Source organism: Entelurus aequoreus, linkage group LG12, assembly GCF_033978785.1.
Source record: "Entelurus aequoreus isolate RoL-2023_Sb linkage group LG12, RoL_Eaeq_v1.1, whole genome shotgun sequence".
Lineage (NCBI taxonomy): Eukaryota > Metazoa > Chordata > Actinopteri > Syngnathiformes > Syngnathidae > Entelurus > Entelurus aequoreus.
The window spans coordinates 42,721,062-42,738,714 of record NC_084742.1 but is presented as its reverse complement, the minus strand read 5'-3'; the positions used below and the strand labels follow the sequence as shown (position 1 = coordinate 42,738,714).

General features: G+C 41.8%; 1 protein-coding gene across 7 annotated transcripts in view; it reads right to left on the bottom strand.

Moving 5' to 3' along the window:
* The window catches only part of LOC133662229 (nuclear factor 1 B-type-like), a 124,746-nt gene extending 118,371 nt beyond the window's left edge, over positions 1-6,375 (bottom strand). For 5 of the 7 annotated variants that reach the window (XM_062066037.1, XM_062066038.1, XM_062066041.1 and 2 more), the window contains exons 1-2: positions 5,509-6,078; positions 4,113-4,644 (exon numbers count right to left, since the gene is read on the bottom strand). In XM_062066037.1, coding sequence (XP_061922021.1) covers positions 4,113-4,644; positions 5,509-5,535 — 559 coding nt within the window. In that variant the 5' untranslated portion in view covers positions 5,536-6,078. Of the gene's footprint in view, positions 1-4,112; positions 4,645-5,508; positions 6,079-6,131 lie in introns of those variants that run through there. The other 2 variants (XM_062066039.1, XM_062066040.1) reach the window with 1 other exon arrangement.
* Positions 6,376-17,653: the final 11,278 nt, after the last annotated feature.

The window sequence follows — 17,653 nt, the reverse complement described above, 5'->3', positions numbered from 1 at the left end:
TTTCAGCGCAAAGTCTCAGAGAAAAGCCATGGCCCCTTTTTTTTTTCCTCCTCAGCTGTGACACGAGAAAATGAAACAGGAAAAAGAAGGCGGTAGTAAATTTTCTTGAAGAGGCACATTTCTTCATGGCCTGTGCTCAGAGTTAGCTCGTCTCCATGGAGGTTTATGTACACACACGGAGCTAACGGGGCCCGTTTAAGCCCAGAGGTATGTGCTGCAGCTAATAACGTCTGCCTGAACACGGCTGCGCCGCAGACCGGTGTGGCGTTCGACAAAGAGCAGCAGGGGGGAGAAGAAAGGGCAATGCATGCAAGAAAGAGAGACGGCAAAAAATAGCTGCTGGGGTTAAGAGGAAAAAAGGATCGGGAAGACATTGAGTGGGAAGCGGAAATCAATAAGGCAAGCGGTGAAGCTGGGGAGGCAGTTCTAAGTGGATTAGATTGAGGGAATGTGTTCGATAGGTTATGGCTCTGAGATAGAGGTGGCCAGACACCGCCGGCTCTATTGCATACTAATAAGGCAGCTAAGCGCGGGGTTGAACAGTTCACTTGCTAAAGCCTTTCTAGAAGTTTACCCCCCCCTCAGGCTCATTTCATCGGGAATCCCTTTCTCACAACAAGACAACAAGAAAAAAACATGAAAGACGGCTTCCAAGACCGGGAAGTGGCTCATTACGACAAGTTTCTGGCAAGAGCCCAGACCTCAGGCCTCTCTCTGGCCCGCTGTCAAGGTCCCCCGAGTGGCCGGGGAAGAAGATGCTGAGCGACGCCTGATGGAGGAGGAGGAGGTGGAGGAGGATGAGAGGTCAGGCCTCTCCTTCCACGGCCGCCTTGACCGCAAAGCAGCCGGGCGGAAAAGGAGATGCAAGCAGCTCACGGGGTGACTGACTCCCCCTCACTTAGGCCACCGAAGCGAGGGGACCACCAGCCGCACCAGCCGTGTCGCTGATCCCCCTCCGACCTCTGCGGTCTGACCCCGATCCCCAAAGTTCAACAAGGCAGGCTTACGAGCCGGGCCCACTTTTTACTGATGTGCTCTGCTCAATTAAACTTCACAGGACGGCCCGACACGTCTTTTTGCAGGGGGTCACGCCCCCGGGGGCCAAAGGTTAAGGCAGCCGCTCGTTAAACAAGGTCTCCATTAAGCGGGCGTCCGAACTAACACTACGCTGTGAAAAAGCCAGCGAATGACAGTTTATGGGGGTGTTAACTTTCAGAGTCATGGGGAGCCGCTTGACCGTGACCTTTTTCTTTCAGCAACACACAAGACAGACACAAACGCACGTGCACGTTCCACTGGAAAGCGATCGCTCCTCCAACAGTTATAGCCAACAACCACCATCATAGAAAGCAATAGAAAGGTTCCGTATCGGGGATATTTACTTTGTAGACACCCCTTTTACATGTGCATGTAAATCTATTTGCGTATGTTTAAAAATTTTCCTAGAATAATTCAAAAAGAGAATTTATTTTATTCACTACACACTAATAAACATTTGAAGATTGTATCTCCTCTTTTCTTTATAATTGTAACTTGAAGCTAATAAAAACCCCACGTTCAGTATCTCGTAAAATGTGAAAAAATTGTCAAAAACTACTGGTTCATACTCCAGACAGCTAATCAACAGCAAAAAAAAACTTCCTGGGCCTTTAATCTTTCTCTTAGTCTGAAATACACTACTGAAATTAAAAAGCTTTTGCACGATATTGGGATTTATTTAGGTTGCATCTGTACATGAAAGCTCGGTTCATTCTGTGTCATCTGACCCTGCGAAGAAAAATACAACTTATTCAAATGGGGCAAACAATGAGCATTAAGCTAGCACGGGGAAAGTGTTACGCACATTTGTGTTCATTTGGGATTGAATTTCTCTTATTGGTGGCTAACGGCCGCACAGAGGCAAATGCGATGGTGTGGGAGATAACGCGGCGCCCCAGCGTGCCTTGACATGACAACTATGTTGCAGGGCTGTCAAAGTGCATCTGCATGAAGTAAGGAGGGCGAGGCTGCGTCCAAACGTTTAATAAGAATTATGATGACGATAGAAGTGTGTGTGTGTGTGTGTGTGTGTGTGTGTGTGTGTGTGTGTGTGTGTGTGTGTGTGTGTGTGTGTGTGTGTGTGTGTGTGTGTGTGTGTGTGTGTGTGTGTGTGTGTGTGTGTGTGTGTGTGTGTGTGTGTGTGTGTGTGTGTGAGAGAGAGAGACGGTGGGAGAATTGAACCCAGTCTTCCATTTGGCATAATCAGTGTTTCAGAGCTTTTGTAAAGTACAAAACATTATTGTAGTTTCTGTATAGTGCCAGAGCACAGTTCAAAGATGCCCACATAGAACACGTCTATATATTGTTCTTTATCAAGCTAATCAAATAATCTTATTTTATTTAACCTATATAATTTCTGTCTCTACAATTCTGTTCTTTATAATGTGCGCAGATTTACTCTTGGAGTTATAAAATGTGGTCAACGTCACCGTGGAGGAGCGATCGCAATTTGTGCACCAGAGCTGTAAACCAAGAGGAAACACTGGCATTGAACACCACACAACAACCCCCACTCCCCACCAATCCTGCCTCCCAGCGGGCATTGACGTGGGCAAGGGGCATGGAGTGCCTCTCTGGCACTCTGGAAAAATAAAATATAGGAGCGTCTCACACGCATCGCACTCTTGCTGGTGTTTCATTTGTTTGTTTCACGCCGTCGTAGTGCCCAAACTTCCCAAAGCTGCATTGCGGATGCCAACCGACGAATCAAAGGCATGCTGCAGGCAGACAAAGAAGGTTCGATGCCAACCTCGCAAACAACCTCTGCAACAGCCACGATGGGCTTTGCTGGGTTGCCTGCCTCCTTGGCACGGCGCAAAAACAAAATGGCGCCGCAGCGTCGCACGCTCGGCACAATATAGCTGCACTGCCTCGAGGTGCCCGCTGAAAGAGACCACTGTGTTGTTGGGTTATTTTTGTTGTTGTCAAAAAAGGCAAACTCTTTATTTATTTGTTTACAAAGGCTAATCACAATGGCGAGAAAAAAAAAGAAGAGTTAGCTGCAGCAGATGCAACGTGCAAAGGAGAAAGCGCTGGCATTGTCCCCACAAAAGACACAAAAGAGGCTCTGATGCCAACCCCGGTGCCACTGGCAACCATTATTGTGGGTGCCGTCTGCGTCCCCCTGGTATCAAAACACAAAATGGTGCTCGGGCTTTTGACCACAATGCACGAGCGCTGACGGCAACCCTTTCTGGCCCAAAAAGCGCTGCATTTGCTTGCAGAGCTTTGATACCAGCACCACTTGGGATCAAGAAAAAAACATTTCAAAAAAAGGTAAAAACATGGCGGTTCAGGTGTCGGGATATAATTAATTTGCCATCTTTGGGCCTAAGAAATAAGCCTCCTTAAAAGTGTGTGGGTTTATTTTGGGGAGAAACAATTCTGCATTTAAATAGAAATTACATTCTTACAATTATCCTCCAACACACACACACACAATAAAAAATAATTTTCCCCTCCATGTATAAATGCTGGATTTTCCACCTATAAATATTGTATTTAATTGATCTCTGCAGGGTAATTTTCATACATTTGAGTATGACAAATTTAAAATAAATAAGTAAGGTATCTATTAAGGATTTTTCTCCCACACAGTGAGAGAAATAAAAATGACCAATATTTTTAAGCAGCAATATTAGATTTAAATGCTTAATAAATTATTTCATTACTAGCGACACACATATTTAAATATTTGAGTCTAACTCATAAAGCTATATCATTGTTATTCATATAAGCATCTCTGAGGAGCCAGAAATGCCTGGCTCCTCAGAGCTAATATTGTTCTAATTTGCTGACAAAGTGGACATTTTTTAAGGAATGCTTTGCATTATTTTTTTTCATATATTCTAAGTTCTGCAATATTGTCATTAAAATTGGGACAAATGTGTGTACGTTGTGTGTGTGTGAGTATGCATGTGTGTGAATTAAAAAAACGAGTGAAATTGAGATGCAGCGCAATATTATTGATTATTGAAGATATAAAGCACAACGAGGCCCCGTGCACGCACGCACACACACACACACACACACACACACACACACACACACACTGAGTTGTAGAGAGGTCTTACCTTGGTCCTGGACATAGTAGGCGAGGAACAAGTCCAGCTCCTTGACGGACACGGTAATGTGGTGAGGCTGGACACAAAGTGCAGGGTTGGTGCAGTGCGGTGACTTGACCAGGCGCTCGCCGTCGGTACTTTCCAGAGGGATGCCTTTGAAGAGGATGACCATGACCAGGTCCAAGCGCCACACCTTGTCCGCCTGCCGCAAGCAGTCGATGCGGCGGATCTTGCCCTTCTGGTCCGGGTTGGAGATCACGCAGCACGGGTGCTTCTTGCCCGTCACGCTGAGGACAAAGTCCTCACGGTACTCCTGCCTGATGTCCTTACGCAGCTTGGCCAGCAGCCGGGAGGCCCACTTCTGCTTGACCTCGGCCTTCTCGCTCAGGAGCTCGTCCTTGACGGCACGCTCCTCGTCCTTGGACATCCGCTTCTCGTGCTTCTTGAAGTACTTGCGCTTCCGGGCCTGCAGGTTGAACCATGTGTAGGCGATGGCGCGGACGTGAGGGAGGAGGGCCTCGATGAAGGGATGGAACTCATCCTGGAGAGAGAAGACATGGTGACGCATCACTTGGAGGCCACGAAACGTATATTCATTCGCACAGAACAAAAAGAGAGAGAAGATGGAGAGCTAGGTGGAGTGGGGCTGCACAGGCCACGGGGTCGCAAACCAGCTAAACACACGCGGCGGAAGGACGGCGTCTCCAAAAAAGGACGCCATCAATGTCTCGCTAGTTCTGCTTTTCAGGCACGCATTCCAACTTCCACATGCTCTTTCCAAAAAAGCTAAATGTACTTTTAATAGAAACCTCAAGCATTTACAGTGCCTTTAAAAGGCTCATGTTGATGATGGCAGCTGCTGTCTGTAAGGAGTGACGAGCTGTCATTAATGAAGAACTGGAAAATGCAGACTTTGTTTGGGGTTTATTAAATCTCACATTTCATTTGTATTACTTTTTAATTTGGTAGAAATTTCCATTCTTCTCTGAAACTGCTAGATCACTTTAAATAAGATAAAACACAGCACTAAAAGTATAATAATTGTTGTTCAAATGCGGAAGGCTTTGGAGTTTTATCTATAAAAACAAACAGAGCAACTTCCCCTGTTAAGTTACAATCAAAGTTATTAAAAGGGAAGTTTACAGTTTAAAAACGCCTGCCTCAATTTGATTATAAATCTCTTTTTAACTAAGAGCATCTACTGAATTATGCCAAATAAAAGTGAGTTAACATGGAAAAAAAGGGGGGGTTCCTTAAATCAGAAATATGAGGTTTAAAAGGACAAGCATTTTGCAATTAAAACGAATTCAAGTGCATCGTTTTAGGTAAATAAATCAAAAGTGCAAGAAGTTATACAACAAGTTTCAATGTGACTCTAAATATATACTTTGGAGTAGATAAATACCTGAGTGAGACAAATCGGAGAATACATGACGAAAGTTGCGCACAGAAAAGTGAAAAGGTTCTGGTTCCGGTGCGGACTTGTCTATCGCGCCATTCCTGCAGGGCGAGCTCCGCCAAATGAAAAACAATTATCCCAGAACATCCATCAACTTTCAAAAAGTCCAAAAAGATTGTCTCCTCCGCAAAAAAAAAAAAAAAAAAGTCAGTTAAAAAAAAAAAAAAAAGTCAGATGCTATTGGTGGTAAAAGTGATGTGGTCGTGCACGCATGGCGGAGTGTGTGATGTTCTCTGCTCAGCTTCATATGTGGCGCACCTTCTGCTCCTGCATCCAGCAAATCTCACACAACTTCTTTTTTTTTTTTTTTTGCAGCACGTAATTACACACTCCTCCTTCTCTTCTTCCTCCTCCTCCTCCTCCTGCGAGCATGCACGGCACCTTGTCTCTCACAACATGCTCAGCAGAAGCGCTCCTGAGAATGCTTGTGGACTTTGGAGCAGAACCAAAGTGGGTTAATGAACAGCAGCGCCCGATAAGATAAAACACTGCAAACCGACTTTCAACTTGCCCACTGACACTCGACAATAACACTACGGATCGTAATAAAACAGTTATAATCAACGTACCATTGCACTGTACTGCATTGGCTTTAAGGGGGGAAAAGTGGATCCGCACGTCTGGTTGGAGCAAACAAGCCGGTAGATTCACATGTCTCAACTTTGATGATTTTTTTTTTACTCGTATAGTGTTTGCAAGAAAACACCACAATGTTTGGCAAAAAAAAAGCGCCTAAAAACGTTGCTTTATGCTCGTCTTCCTTCCTATCTTCCAAGTTTTTTTAAGGGGGGGTTTGTTCGGTGATCCAGAAGAGGAGGCTGTCTGTGCAAGCTTTGGTCTCCGCCTTCACTTTCACTGTCTGACTGCCTCACAGAGAAGCCCCGCGTTGGCAGCGCGGTCACTTCCGGTACCGGCCTTCAAAATAAGACGCCTGGGAGAAGTAATTTTGCGCACAAAGTCTTGAAATATTACGGTAACTAGTGTGCTTTAAGTGGCCAATTCGGACCTGACACTACAACATCAACTCATTGCAAAATTTGGGAGTGTCTAAACAACATCTCTTGTCACAAAGAGGATCTTAAAACCACAGATCAATCCTGTCACGTAGAGAATCTTTGATTTTAAAAGTGATCTAAGTGCGTAAGAAACAATTTTAAGTACGGATAGACTTATGTCATACAAAGTAAGAATCGTCCACCCCTTATTCCCTCTGGTGTACAGCATACACATTAAAAACACAGCGCTTTTGTATCTATTATAACATTTTAAACTTAAAAATTAGCAATCGACCCTCATTCCAGGTTGCAGACAACAATACAAACAACCCAATAAGCTACGCTATTGTGTTAACTAGCCTTTTTAACTCTTACTTTCAGCTCTTATTTTGACAGGTAACATCCCCACATACTATAAGCGTTGCTGCCGCTACGCAGCTTGATCCATTTTGTAATAGCGTTGGAATTCTGGCTTCTGATTGGCTAGGAGCAGCCTAGCCCCCCCCCCCCCCCGGGACACGCTGCCTCGGGGGGCCCCCGCTTCCGCTCCACTGACGTACTGTACTGCTGCTTGGGGGGAACTCGACGTACTGGTCACTTTTAGTGTAAATGGTCAATAAAGTGGTCCTAAACACAGAGTATTTAAATAATAGTGATTGTGCTCTGTGTGGGTGTGTCTTTCATAACAGTGCATTTTACTTAATACAGCCCAGCATTCACATTCACATTCACACACTAGGGCCAGTTTAGTGTTGCCAATATACATTATTATTATTTTATACACGTTTATGTTTAAAAAAAAAACATTCAACATCATTACTATGCACATATTATATTCACGTATCGGTATTATATTGGAGCACAGAACATTGTAGGTTGAGTCATACATAGCATAGTTTACAAGGTTCTGGTGCTCTCTAGTGGCCATTGTTGAAACTGTTTGAAAGACACGCTACTTCAACTTTGGTTACTTTGTTTGAGTTTGAGTTTGAGTTTATTTCGAACATGCAAGTTGAAAATACTTTGCCAACAATACATTTACGATATAAGAACTATTGATGAATGTCATTTTTTTAGTACGTTACAGTTGTGAAATTTGCCTGAATAGCTCCTATCTCCTTGTGGCCCCATGCACTATAACCATAAATCAACATGATTTTAGTGTTTTTCCAACTAATCTTACACAATGTGTTTTTGTTGTAAGCCTCAATATACATATTACAATATAACAACAAACACAACACGCACAATGCAGATAATAATAAAACAACGGTCACCTATTTATTGTTGAGATCATTTCATGTACTTAAACCAGGGGTGTCCAAACTTTTTCCACTGAGGGCCGCACACTGAAATATCAAAGCAAGCCGGGGCCATTTTGATATTTTTTATTTTAAAAAACAATACATGTATAAAAATATATACATTTAGGCCTCCACTCAGGCTTGATCCTGGGGACCCCAAAGGGTTTAGGTAAAAAAAATATAAAAAATGTGTCATTATTTAGTATTATTATTATTATTCAAGGTCTAAATCTCCAGATCAACATTAGGTCTATCTGTCAATATAAAGTGTTTTTTCAAGATTTAAGTTGCATGCTCTTTTTGTCAAAGAAAACCCAGTTTTTGTATGGAAAAAAACACAAAATATGCAATATTTTGCCCTAATAACATTTTAAATTGGAATATTTGAGATTATATAATAATTGGAGTTCATAGCATAACTCATAAAAACATTAATTCATTATTATTTTTGAGCAACTTAAATAGACACTTTAAAAAAAAAAAGTCCCACTAAAATGATTGGGGATCCAAAAGGGTCCTGCTCAGTAAAGTATTAAAAAATAAATCATACTTTTCTTTTTACTTTTAACACAATAGTCTCAAGATCAACTTCAGATCTATCCGTCAATTATAACTTTTGTTGTTGTTTATGTTTTTTGTTTGTTCGTTTTAGGCTCTTCTTTAAACAAAACAGCTTAGTTTTTTATATGGCAGACACAAAATATGTTCCCCAAAAAATATTCCAAAGTGGAATATTTAATGTGACGTAATTGTAGCTTTGAATAGGTCAATAATTCATAATTACATTGGTTTTGATTCATTATTATTTTTTAAAGAAAGAAACAGCCTGCATGGCAACTTTGTGTTATTAGAGTAAACATTGCAACATGTTCTTGTTACATTTCACCTGTTTGCTCTTTTATACCACTTTTTATGTTTTTTATTTTTTTAATCGTATTTTTAGAATTTGCCGCAGGGCCGTTAAAAAATTACCTGCGGGCCGCAAATGGCCGCACTTTGGACACCCCTGTCTTAATAAACCATGTAATCAAAATATTCAAAACAGCTCTCTGAAAGATGTTTAATATTTTTGGAGGAAACATTTAAATTATTACTAAAAATATTTTAAGACTATTTTAGTTATTGTGTTTGCACAAGTAATATATAGGAGTATAACTCATAAAAAATACATGTTCTTATCCATCTTATTTATTATCTTGTATTGAGTTTAATAATGTTCAAAAATAAATTCAAAAGAGTCATGTTATGACACTTCCTTGTGGTCTACATACCAAAATGTTGCATAGATTATGTTTTACGGACCATCTTCAGGCCGCTTTCTGACCGTCTCTTCAGAATATCTCTTCAGAATGTTCCGTATGGTCCTCCAGGCCTTGCCCCTTCGACTGCGTCTCCACCCCGAAAGCGATGTTGCAGTTTTTAGCGCTTCCGTATGAAGTTTACTGACAGATATAAGTTATAACTATACGCTACTTTTTATTGGCAATGGCGGAGGATTTTAGGATGCATGTGCATGTAGAAGCACATGCAACAAGAGTGTTACTCCCCTCGAGTTTCTTCAAAGCTCAAATCATTCTTGGTTTTTAACAGACATTTGTTTTGAACACATTTTTTACATGTCTCTAAGATGCTGTCAGAACTGAGGAAGAGACACACAAAAATTAATATACATTCCCTGAAACAACACACATTTCAAATACTACTTAAATAATTACCTCATTGGTAATAGAAATCTTCTTTACAGAAACTTGGTGTACAGTTGTAACAACATCTCTCAACACGTCAGACATCCACTATCTAGATTACCCCTGGACTGGTTTAACACGTCAGACGTCCGCTATCTGGATTACCCCTGGACTGGTTTGAATCTTATCTCTCTGGCCGTACTCAGTTTGTCCAACTCAAAACATTCAGATCTCATTCTTCCCACCTCTCTTCTAGTGTACCCCAAGGTTCTGTCCTCGGACCCTTCCTGTTTATTATCTACCTCCTCCCTCTTGGCCAATTTTTTCTGTAAATATAATATTGAATTCCATTGCTAGTCAGATGACACCCAGCTCTACCTGTCCACCAAACCCACCATGTCTCCCCCTCCCTCCTCCGTCTCCGAAATCAGATCCTGGTTCTCCCATAACTTTCTCAAACTAAATAGTGATAAAACTGAACTTCTGCTTATTGGTACAAATTCTACCCTCTCTAAAATAAATGACTTGTTTTATCTCCATTGACAATTCATCAGCTTCCCACTCTCCCCAGGTCATATACTTCCACTGTGTGGGTTTAGTACTATCTTTGATACGCTGGACACGGTTTGCTACGAAAACTTGAAAGCATCTTGCATCATTGTGGATATATCCCAAAACAACTTGCGAATCGGTCCAGAAGAATTCTTCGGCATCTTCCATCTCCAATTCTGGTTTAAACATGTCGCTTTAGCATACAGCGACAACTGCTGCAGACAGCTCCAATCTTGGTACGGTAGTTAGCTTGGTATGTGATACTCTGGACTTTGCAAATACAAGTGAGCAATGTATTTGTACTGATCCACTGATGGCTCTTAAATAGGTACGATATTCATATCCCGCAACACTTGCATCTGAGAAATGGTTTAGTTCATATTCTGAGCTACTTGGATATCTTTTGGAAAGTAACATCGGTTAATCATAACATCTGCCAGGTTCTTGAGATCCGACAACCAGGGCTCCCACCGTGGCTTGACATCACTTGAAAGGGGCTCGTCCCAGTCCGCCTTGTCACGACACATTTGCTGCAATATTTGTTTGCCAAGAAGAACGAAAGGTGCCACAAATCCTAGTGGGTCGTAGATGGATTCTACAGTCGACAGCCCTCCTCTTCTGGTGAGTGGAAGCTTGTTCACAACTAGTCTAAACTGTAATTGGAGAGGCGATGCACCACTTAACGCCAAGAGCTCTTTCAATCTGTTGCTCACACAAAGTCAAATCTTGGTTTCTTACCGTTTCTGCATAATCTTCTTTTGGAAGAGATTCAAGTACTTTCTGGCGATTAGAAAAAAACCTACGGTCGTACCTTTCCAGTGTTGCAGTTGCCTTGCTTCATTTACTAGATGGATTGCCTCTTTCTGTGACTGAAAACTGATCAGACCATCATTCACGTAAAAGTTTTTCTCAATGAACCTTATTGTTGTTTCAGCGAACGGTCTTTGACCTTGTGTCGCGATGTATTTGAGGCCCAAGTTTGCGCAGGCTGGTGATGAAGCAGCTCCAAACAGGTGGACACGCATAGGATAGACACATGCAGTCGATTGGAAATCTCTGTTCTCCCACCACAAGAAGGACAAATAGTCTTGATCATCCACTCTAACTCTGAACTAATAAAACATGCGTTCTATGTCGCACATCACTGCCACTGGACCTTTGTGAAATCTGCACAGGACTCCTACTAGTGTGTTTGTTAACTCTGGCCCTGTCAACAGGTGATTATTCAATGAAACTCCTTCATACTTTGCCAAACAGTCAAACAGTACTCTTAATTTTCCATGTCTCTGAGGATGGTACCCGTGGTGGGGTATGTACCAGGCAGGTCTTTTATTCAGTTCTTCAGGAGATACCCTTTCTGCATCTCCATGCTCTATTGCAAAACCTCTTGGGAAAAATGAGAGTCTTCTACCTTCCCTTCAATGAAATCTGACTCAAGCACTTTAAACACATCTGATGGTGTGACAGATGTAATGCACTTGCTTCAACAACTGATCAGATGGTGGGCTGGGTGTCACTTCCTTGAAAATGATCTTGTGGCTGCATCCAATAGCGTCTCCATAATCCACACAAGGATTAACACTTCCGACTATTGTCCACCTGAGATCTGTTTTTTGGGCAAAGGGCTCATTGTCTTTTCTTTGCACAACTTCTCTGGGTACTAGTACTTGCAAACAGTTGTAACCTATAAGGTGACCAACGTCGCAATCAATCAGAGGAGCAATCTCTTCAGCAAGGTACTCTAAGTGAGGCCGTGCTCTTGCTGTGTTAGGTTTTGGAACATGATTTTAAATGCAGGGGTAAAGGTTTTGGAATATGATTTAGATTGACAGGGATGAACTCTCTTTTATATGTCATGTGCAGAGGGATTCTCTTTGATGACTAGAAACCTCTGACTTGAATTCCTGACAGCTTTTGACTAGAGACAACAATATTTGGATGACAATGTAGAGTTTTAACTGCACATCTCTTTTTTCTGTGACCAGAAGATCTGCCTTTTCTTGTAGAACAAATGTTGTGTCACTCTGACAGTCCAGAAGCTAGTATTTCTGGGTTGTTTGTTATGGATAACCAAACTGGCACAATTGTGGATGTGAGGTCACTGTTATCACTTTGTATCACACAGTTTGAGATTGCCTCATTTGGTGTTGCCTTACTTTGTTTTGCTTTATTGTCTCTTTAGTACCTTCATGTTCCTCGTCACTATTCGTGTACAGATACTTCTCCTTTCACATTGTTTGGCGTGGTGTCCAAAGTTGAGACATTCAAAACACAATCCTTTTACTTAGACAAACTTCACTCTTTCGGTTATCGTCTTTTCCATTAACTTTCAACATGTCTGAATGTTGTGGTTTGTTCTCTCACAAAATACGCATTTCTTTATATCGGTTTTCTCTTCTGCACTGCTTACAAAGGTATTGGCTCCCACACTTCAAGTCTTTGGAGTTTTCACCTTCTCTGAATCATTTAGTTTGAGTCAGCGACGTCACAGGTTTGCACGCTATCCTGGCTTCTCTCGTGACAGTCTACAAAGTTGCTGAATGTTGGAAATGAACCACACTCCTCTTACACAAACTTTCCTATTCAATCGTGCTGTAAGCCAATCAGGAAGCTTGCTGCGCATTCTCTGGTTCTCGGTGCAGTCGTTAAAATCTTATAGTCTCTTCATCTGAAACATTGCTGCTTCACAGCCGCTGAGAGAGTCTGCAAACTCTCTTAGTTCAGCACTGTCTTTTGTTCCAATCTTTGGCCGCATAAAAAGCTTACCTCTGAAGACTTTGGCGATTACAAAATAACTTCCTTATCTTTCTTACAGAGTGTCCCAAGCAGCATGATATGCTATGTCCATTCCCAGCAGGAAGCAACTCTCCACCACCTTTCTTGCGGGACTACCAACATACTTGCAAAGGTAATCTTCTCACTCACTGGGATGTTTCTTATTTCGATTAGCATTTGAAAGGACATTTTCCAATCGTTTTACTTAATGGGATCGCCATTAAAAACTGCGGCCTCTGAAACTGTTAGACGGCTTAAGTTGATGGACTGTGCCAAAGCTTTAGCCAAGGCTGTCGTGTTGTCTTCTTTAGTGACATTGGCTATAGGATGCCCTTTTGTGGTGTCTTCTGGCATACTGAATGGTTTTGCACTTGGATTGAGGTTTGAAGTTGCAATCTTGTATTGAGGCTGATTTACTGGCTTTGAGGTTGTCTTGTTTTTTGACTTTCGTGCAGAATGTCTGAAATGTCTTCATCCAAGCAGCTTTCTTGCTCATACACTTGGAGTCGTGCTTTGGTGGCATACATTTTCTTAACATTTTCTAAGCGTTCAAGCTGTGTTCTCTTTTGCTCTAATGCTCTTTGGCTTTCAGTGTTCTCTGCGTCTTGTTTTACAAGCCTTTGTTTATTTTCTAATAGAAGATTTTCAAGGACTTTTCTTTCATGTTCTATTTCTTCCATGACCTTTAGAATGGCTTCGGTTTCAGCCAGTTCTGCTGCTGCTTCTTGCCTTTTGAGAGACAACTTGCTTGAGTGGCTTGAACGCCCACTGCTTGAGTGCTTAGAACTGGTAAATTCTGCAGAACTTAACACTGAGCCCGCTTTACTCCAGCGCACTGATTTTCTTTCTAAATCTTTTTCATTTTCTTCTGCTGACAGGCGTTCTTGTGTCTGTTGAATGATTTTCCGAGAAACTGCAACACACGTGTCCACTCTGCGGTGAGTATCTTATAAAACTTTATCAGAAGTTTCCATACACCTGTGTCACTTCTCCAGAGGTATATTGGGTTTGGACGATATAATCATACAAACTTGCGCTGACAGTTGCATCAAGTGTTCTTTTAGCTTGTTTAGTGACAGATTTCCATTTGTCATAACATACATTGAAGCGGCCTTGAAGCATCTTCCCTCTGTCTTCATGATGTGCACGTCCTTTCTTAGTGAGTTTCTCACTCTTTGACGTTTTCTCAAGCTCTCACCTTTAGCAGCCTGACTTGTGCTTGATTCTTGTGCGCTTGTGTTAAAAGCTTCTTCCTCGAAACTTCCTGCTTGCTGCGACTCCACAGCTTCACTGACACCGTCTTCTTGGTCATCCATGTCACTATTTGTCTTTTGTATGTGTGTGTTTTGTGCTTAATTACAAAACCCAAAACCAGTGGTTGGCACGTTGTGTAATCCATAAATAAAAACAGAATACAATGATTTGCAAATCCTTTTCAACTTATATTCAATTGAATAGACCACAAATACAAGATACACTACCGATCAAAAGTTTGGGGTCACATTAAAATGTCCTTATTTTTGAAGGAAAAGCACTTTACTTTTCAATGAAGATAACTTTAAACTAGTCTTAACTTTAAATAAATACACTGTATACATTGCTAATGTGTTAAATGACTATTCTAGCTGCAAATGTCTGGTTTTTGGTGCAATACCTACATATGTGTATAGAGTCCCATTTCCAGCAACTATCACTCCAGTGTTCTAATGGTACAATGTGTTTGCTCATTGGCTCAGAAGGCTAATTGATTATTAGAAAACCCTTGTGCAATCATGTTCACACATCTGAAAACAGTTTAGCTCGTTACAGAAGCAACAAAACTGACCTTCCTTTGAGCAGATTGAGTTTCTGGAGCATCACATTTGTGGGGTCAATTAAACGCTCAAAATGGCCAGAAAAAGAGAACTTTCATCTAAAACTCGACAGTCTATTCTTGTTCTTAGAAATGAAGGCTATTCCACAAAATTGTTTGGGTGACCCCAAACTTTTGAACGGTAGTGTACTTAATGTTTGAACTGAGAAACTTAATTTATTTTTGCAAATAATCAGTAACTGAGAATTTCATGGCAGCAACACATTGCAAAAAAGTTGGCACGGGGGATTTTTTACCACTGTGTTACATGGCCTTCCCTTTTAACAACACTCAGTAAACGTTTGGGAACTGAGGAGACACATTTTTTAAGCTTCTCAGGTGGAATTCTTTCCCATTCTTGCTTGATGTACAGCTTAAGTTGTTCAACAGTCCGGGGGTCTCCGTTGTGGTATTTTAGGCTTCATAATGCGCCACACATTTTCAATGGGAGACAGGTCTGGACTACAGGCAGGCCAGTCTAGTACCCGCACTCTTTTACTATGAAGCCACGTTGATGTAACACGTGGCTTGGCATTGTCTTGCTGAAATAAGCAGGGGCGTCCATGATAACGTTGCTTGGATGGCAACATATGTTGCTCCAAAATCTGTATGTACTTTTCAGCATTATTGGTGCCTTCACAGATGCGTAAGTTACCCATGCCTTGGGCACTAATACACCCCCATACCATCACAGATGATGGCTTTTGAAATTTGCACCTATAACAATCCGAATAGTTATTTTCCTCTTTGTTCCAGAGGACACAACGTCCACAGTTTCCAAAAACTATTTCAAATGTGGACTCGTCAGACCACTGAACACTTTTCCACTTTGCATCAGTCCATCTTAGATGAGCTCGGGCCAAGCGAAGCCAGCGGCGTTTCTGGGTGTTGTTGATAAATGGCTTTCGCTTTGCATAGTAGAGTTTTAACTTGCATTTACAGATGTAGCAATGAACTGTAGTTACCGACAGTGGTTTTCTGAAGTGTTCCTGAGCCCAAGTGGTGATATCCTTTACACACTGATGCCACTTTTTGATGCAGTACCGCCTGAGGGATCGAAGGTCCGTAATATCATCGCTTACGTGCAGTGATTTCTCCAGATTCTCTGAACCTTTTGATGATATTATGGACCGTAGATGGTGAAATCCCCAAATTCCTTGCAATAGCTCGTTGAAAAATGTTGTTCTTAAACTGTTGGACAATTTGATCACGCATTTGTTCACAAAGTGGTGACCCTCGCCCCATTCTTGTTTGTGAGTGACTGAGCATTTCATGGAAGCTGCTTTTATACCCAATCATGGCACCCACCTGTTCCCAATTAGCCTGTTCACCTGTGGAATGTTCCAAATAAGTGTTTGATGAGCATTCGTCAACTTTCTCAGTCTTTTTTGCCACTTGTGCCAGCTTTTATAAAACATGTTGCAGGCATCAAATTCCAAATGAGCTAATATTTGCAAAAAAATTAAGTTTTCCAGTTTGAACGTTAAACATCTTGTCTTTGCAGTCTATTCAATTGAATATAGGTTAAAAAGGATTTTCAAATCATTGTATTCTGTTTTTATTTACGATTTACACAACGTGCCAACTTCACTGGGTTTGGGCTTTGTACTTAACTTGAACTTAAATATTTAGGTGAATCAGTGCATAGCTTAGCTCAACTATGTGACAATACCACCCTTAAATGTATTTAGATAAACGTAAATTGTTTGTCTCTTTGAATATGAACTTAAAGGTTGTTAAATTGTTACAATAACCTAAAACACAAAAATACAATTTCCTACACTTGTTATAAGCCAGAAAACAATTTTCAGTGATAACAAAATTACAAGCCTTGCCCTTTAAAGTACCTTGATTTACCTTATAAATCAGGGGTGTCAAGCTCATTTTAGATCGGGGGCCACATGGAGAAAAATCTACTCCCAAGTGGGCCGGACTGGTAAAATCACGGCACGACAAAAATAACAACTTCAGAATGTTTTCTTTGTTTAAAAATAGAACAAGCACAAATGTACATGGTTTTTTTTACACTTACGTGTTGCAGTTAATCATTTATTTGTCGTTATTTATATTTTCCGAACAAATTATGTGATAATGTTTGTCAACTCATTTGTGTTAATTTTCAATCTATCGAGACAAAAAAAAAAAAAAAAAATACAGGACATTCTGTACTGGAGAGGAGGCTACGTCGGATAGTCGAACCTGGAATTCAAGGGGGAACAGTGTGGTTTTCGTCCTGGTCGTGGAACTGTAGACCAGCTCTATACTCTCAGCAGGGTCCTTAAGGGTGCATGGGAGTTTGCCCAACCAGTCTACATGTGCTTTGTGGACTTGGAGAAGGCATTCAACCGTGTCCCTCGGGAAGTCCGGTGGGGAGTGCTCAGAGAGTACGGGGTAACGGACTGTCTGATTGTGGCGGTCCGCTCCCTGTATGATCAGTGCCAGAGTTTGGTCCGCATTGCCAGTAGTAAGTCGGACCCGTTTCCAGTGAGGGTTGGACTCCGCCAAGGCTGCCCTTTATCACCGATTTTGTTCATAACTTTTATGGACAGAATTTCTAGGCGCATTCAAGGCGTTGCGGGGATCTGGTTTGGTGGCTGCAGAATTAGGTCTCTGCTTTTTGCAGATGATGTGGTCCTGATGGCTTCATCTGGCCAGGATCTTCAGCTCTCACTGGATCGGTTCGCAGCAGAGTGTGAAGCGACTGGGATGAGAATCAGCACCTCAAAGTCCGAGTCCATGGTTCTCGCCCGAAAAAGGGTGGAGTACCATCTCCGGGTTGGGGAGGAGATATTGCCCCAAGTGGAGGAGTTCAAGTACCTCACAGTCTTGTTCACAAGCGAGGGAAGAGTGGATCGTGAGATCGACAGGTGGATCGGTGCGGCGTCTTCAGTAATGCGGACGCTGTATCGATCCGTTGTGGTGAAGAAG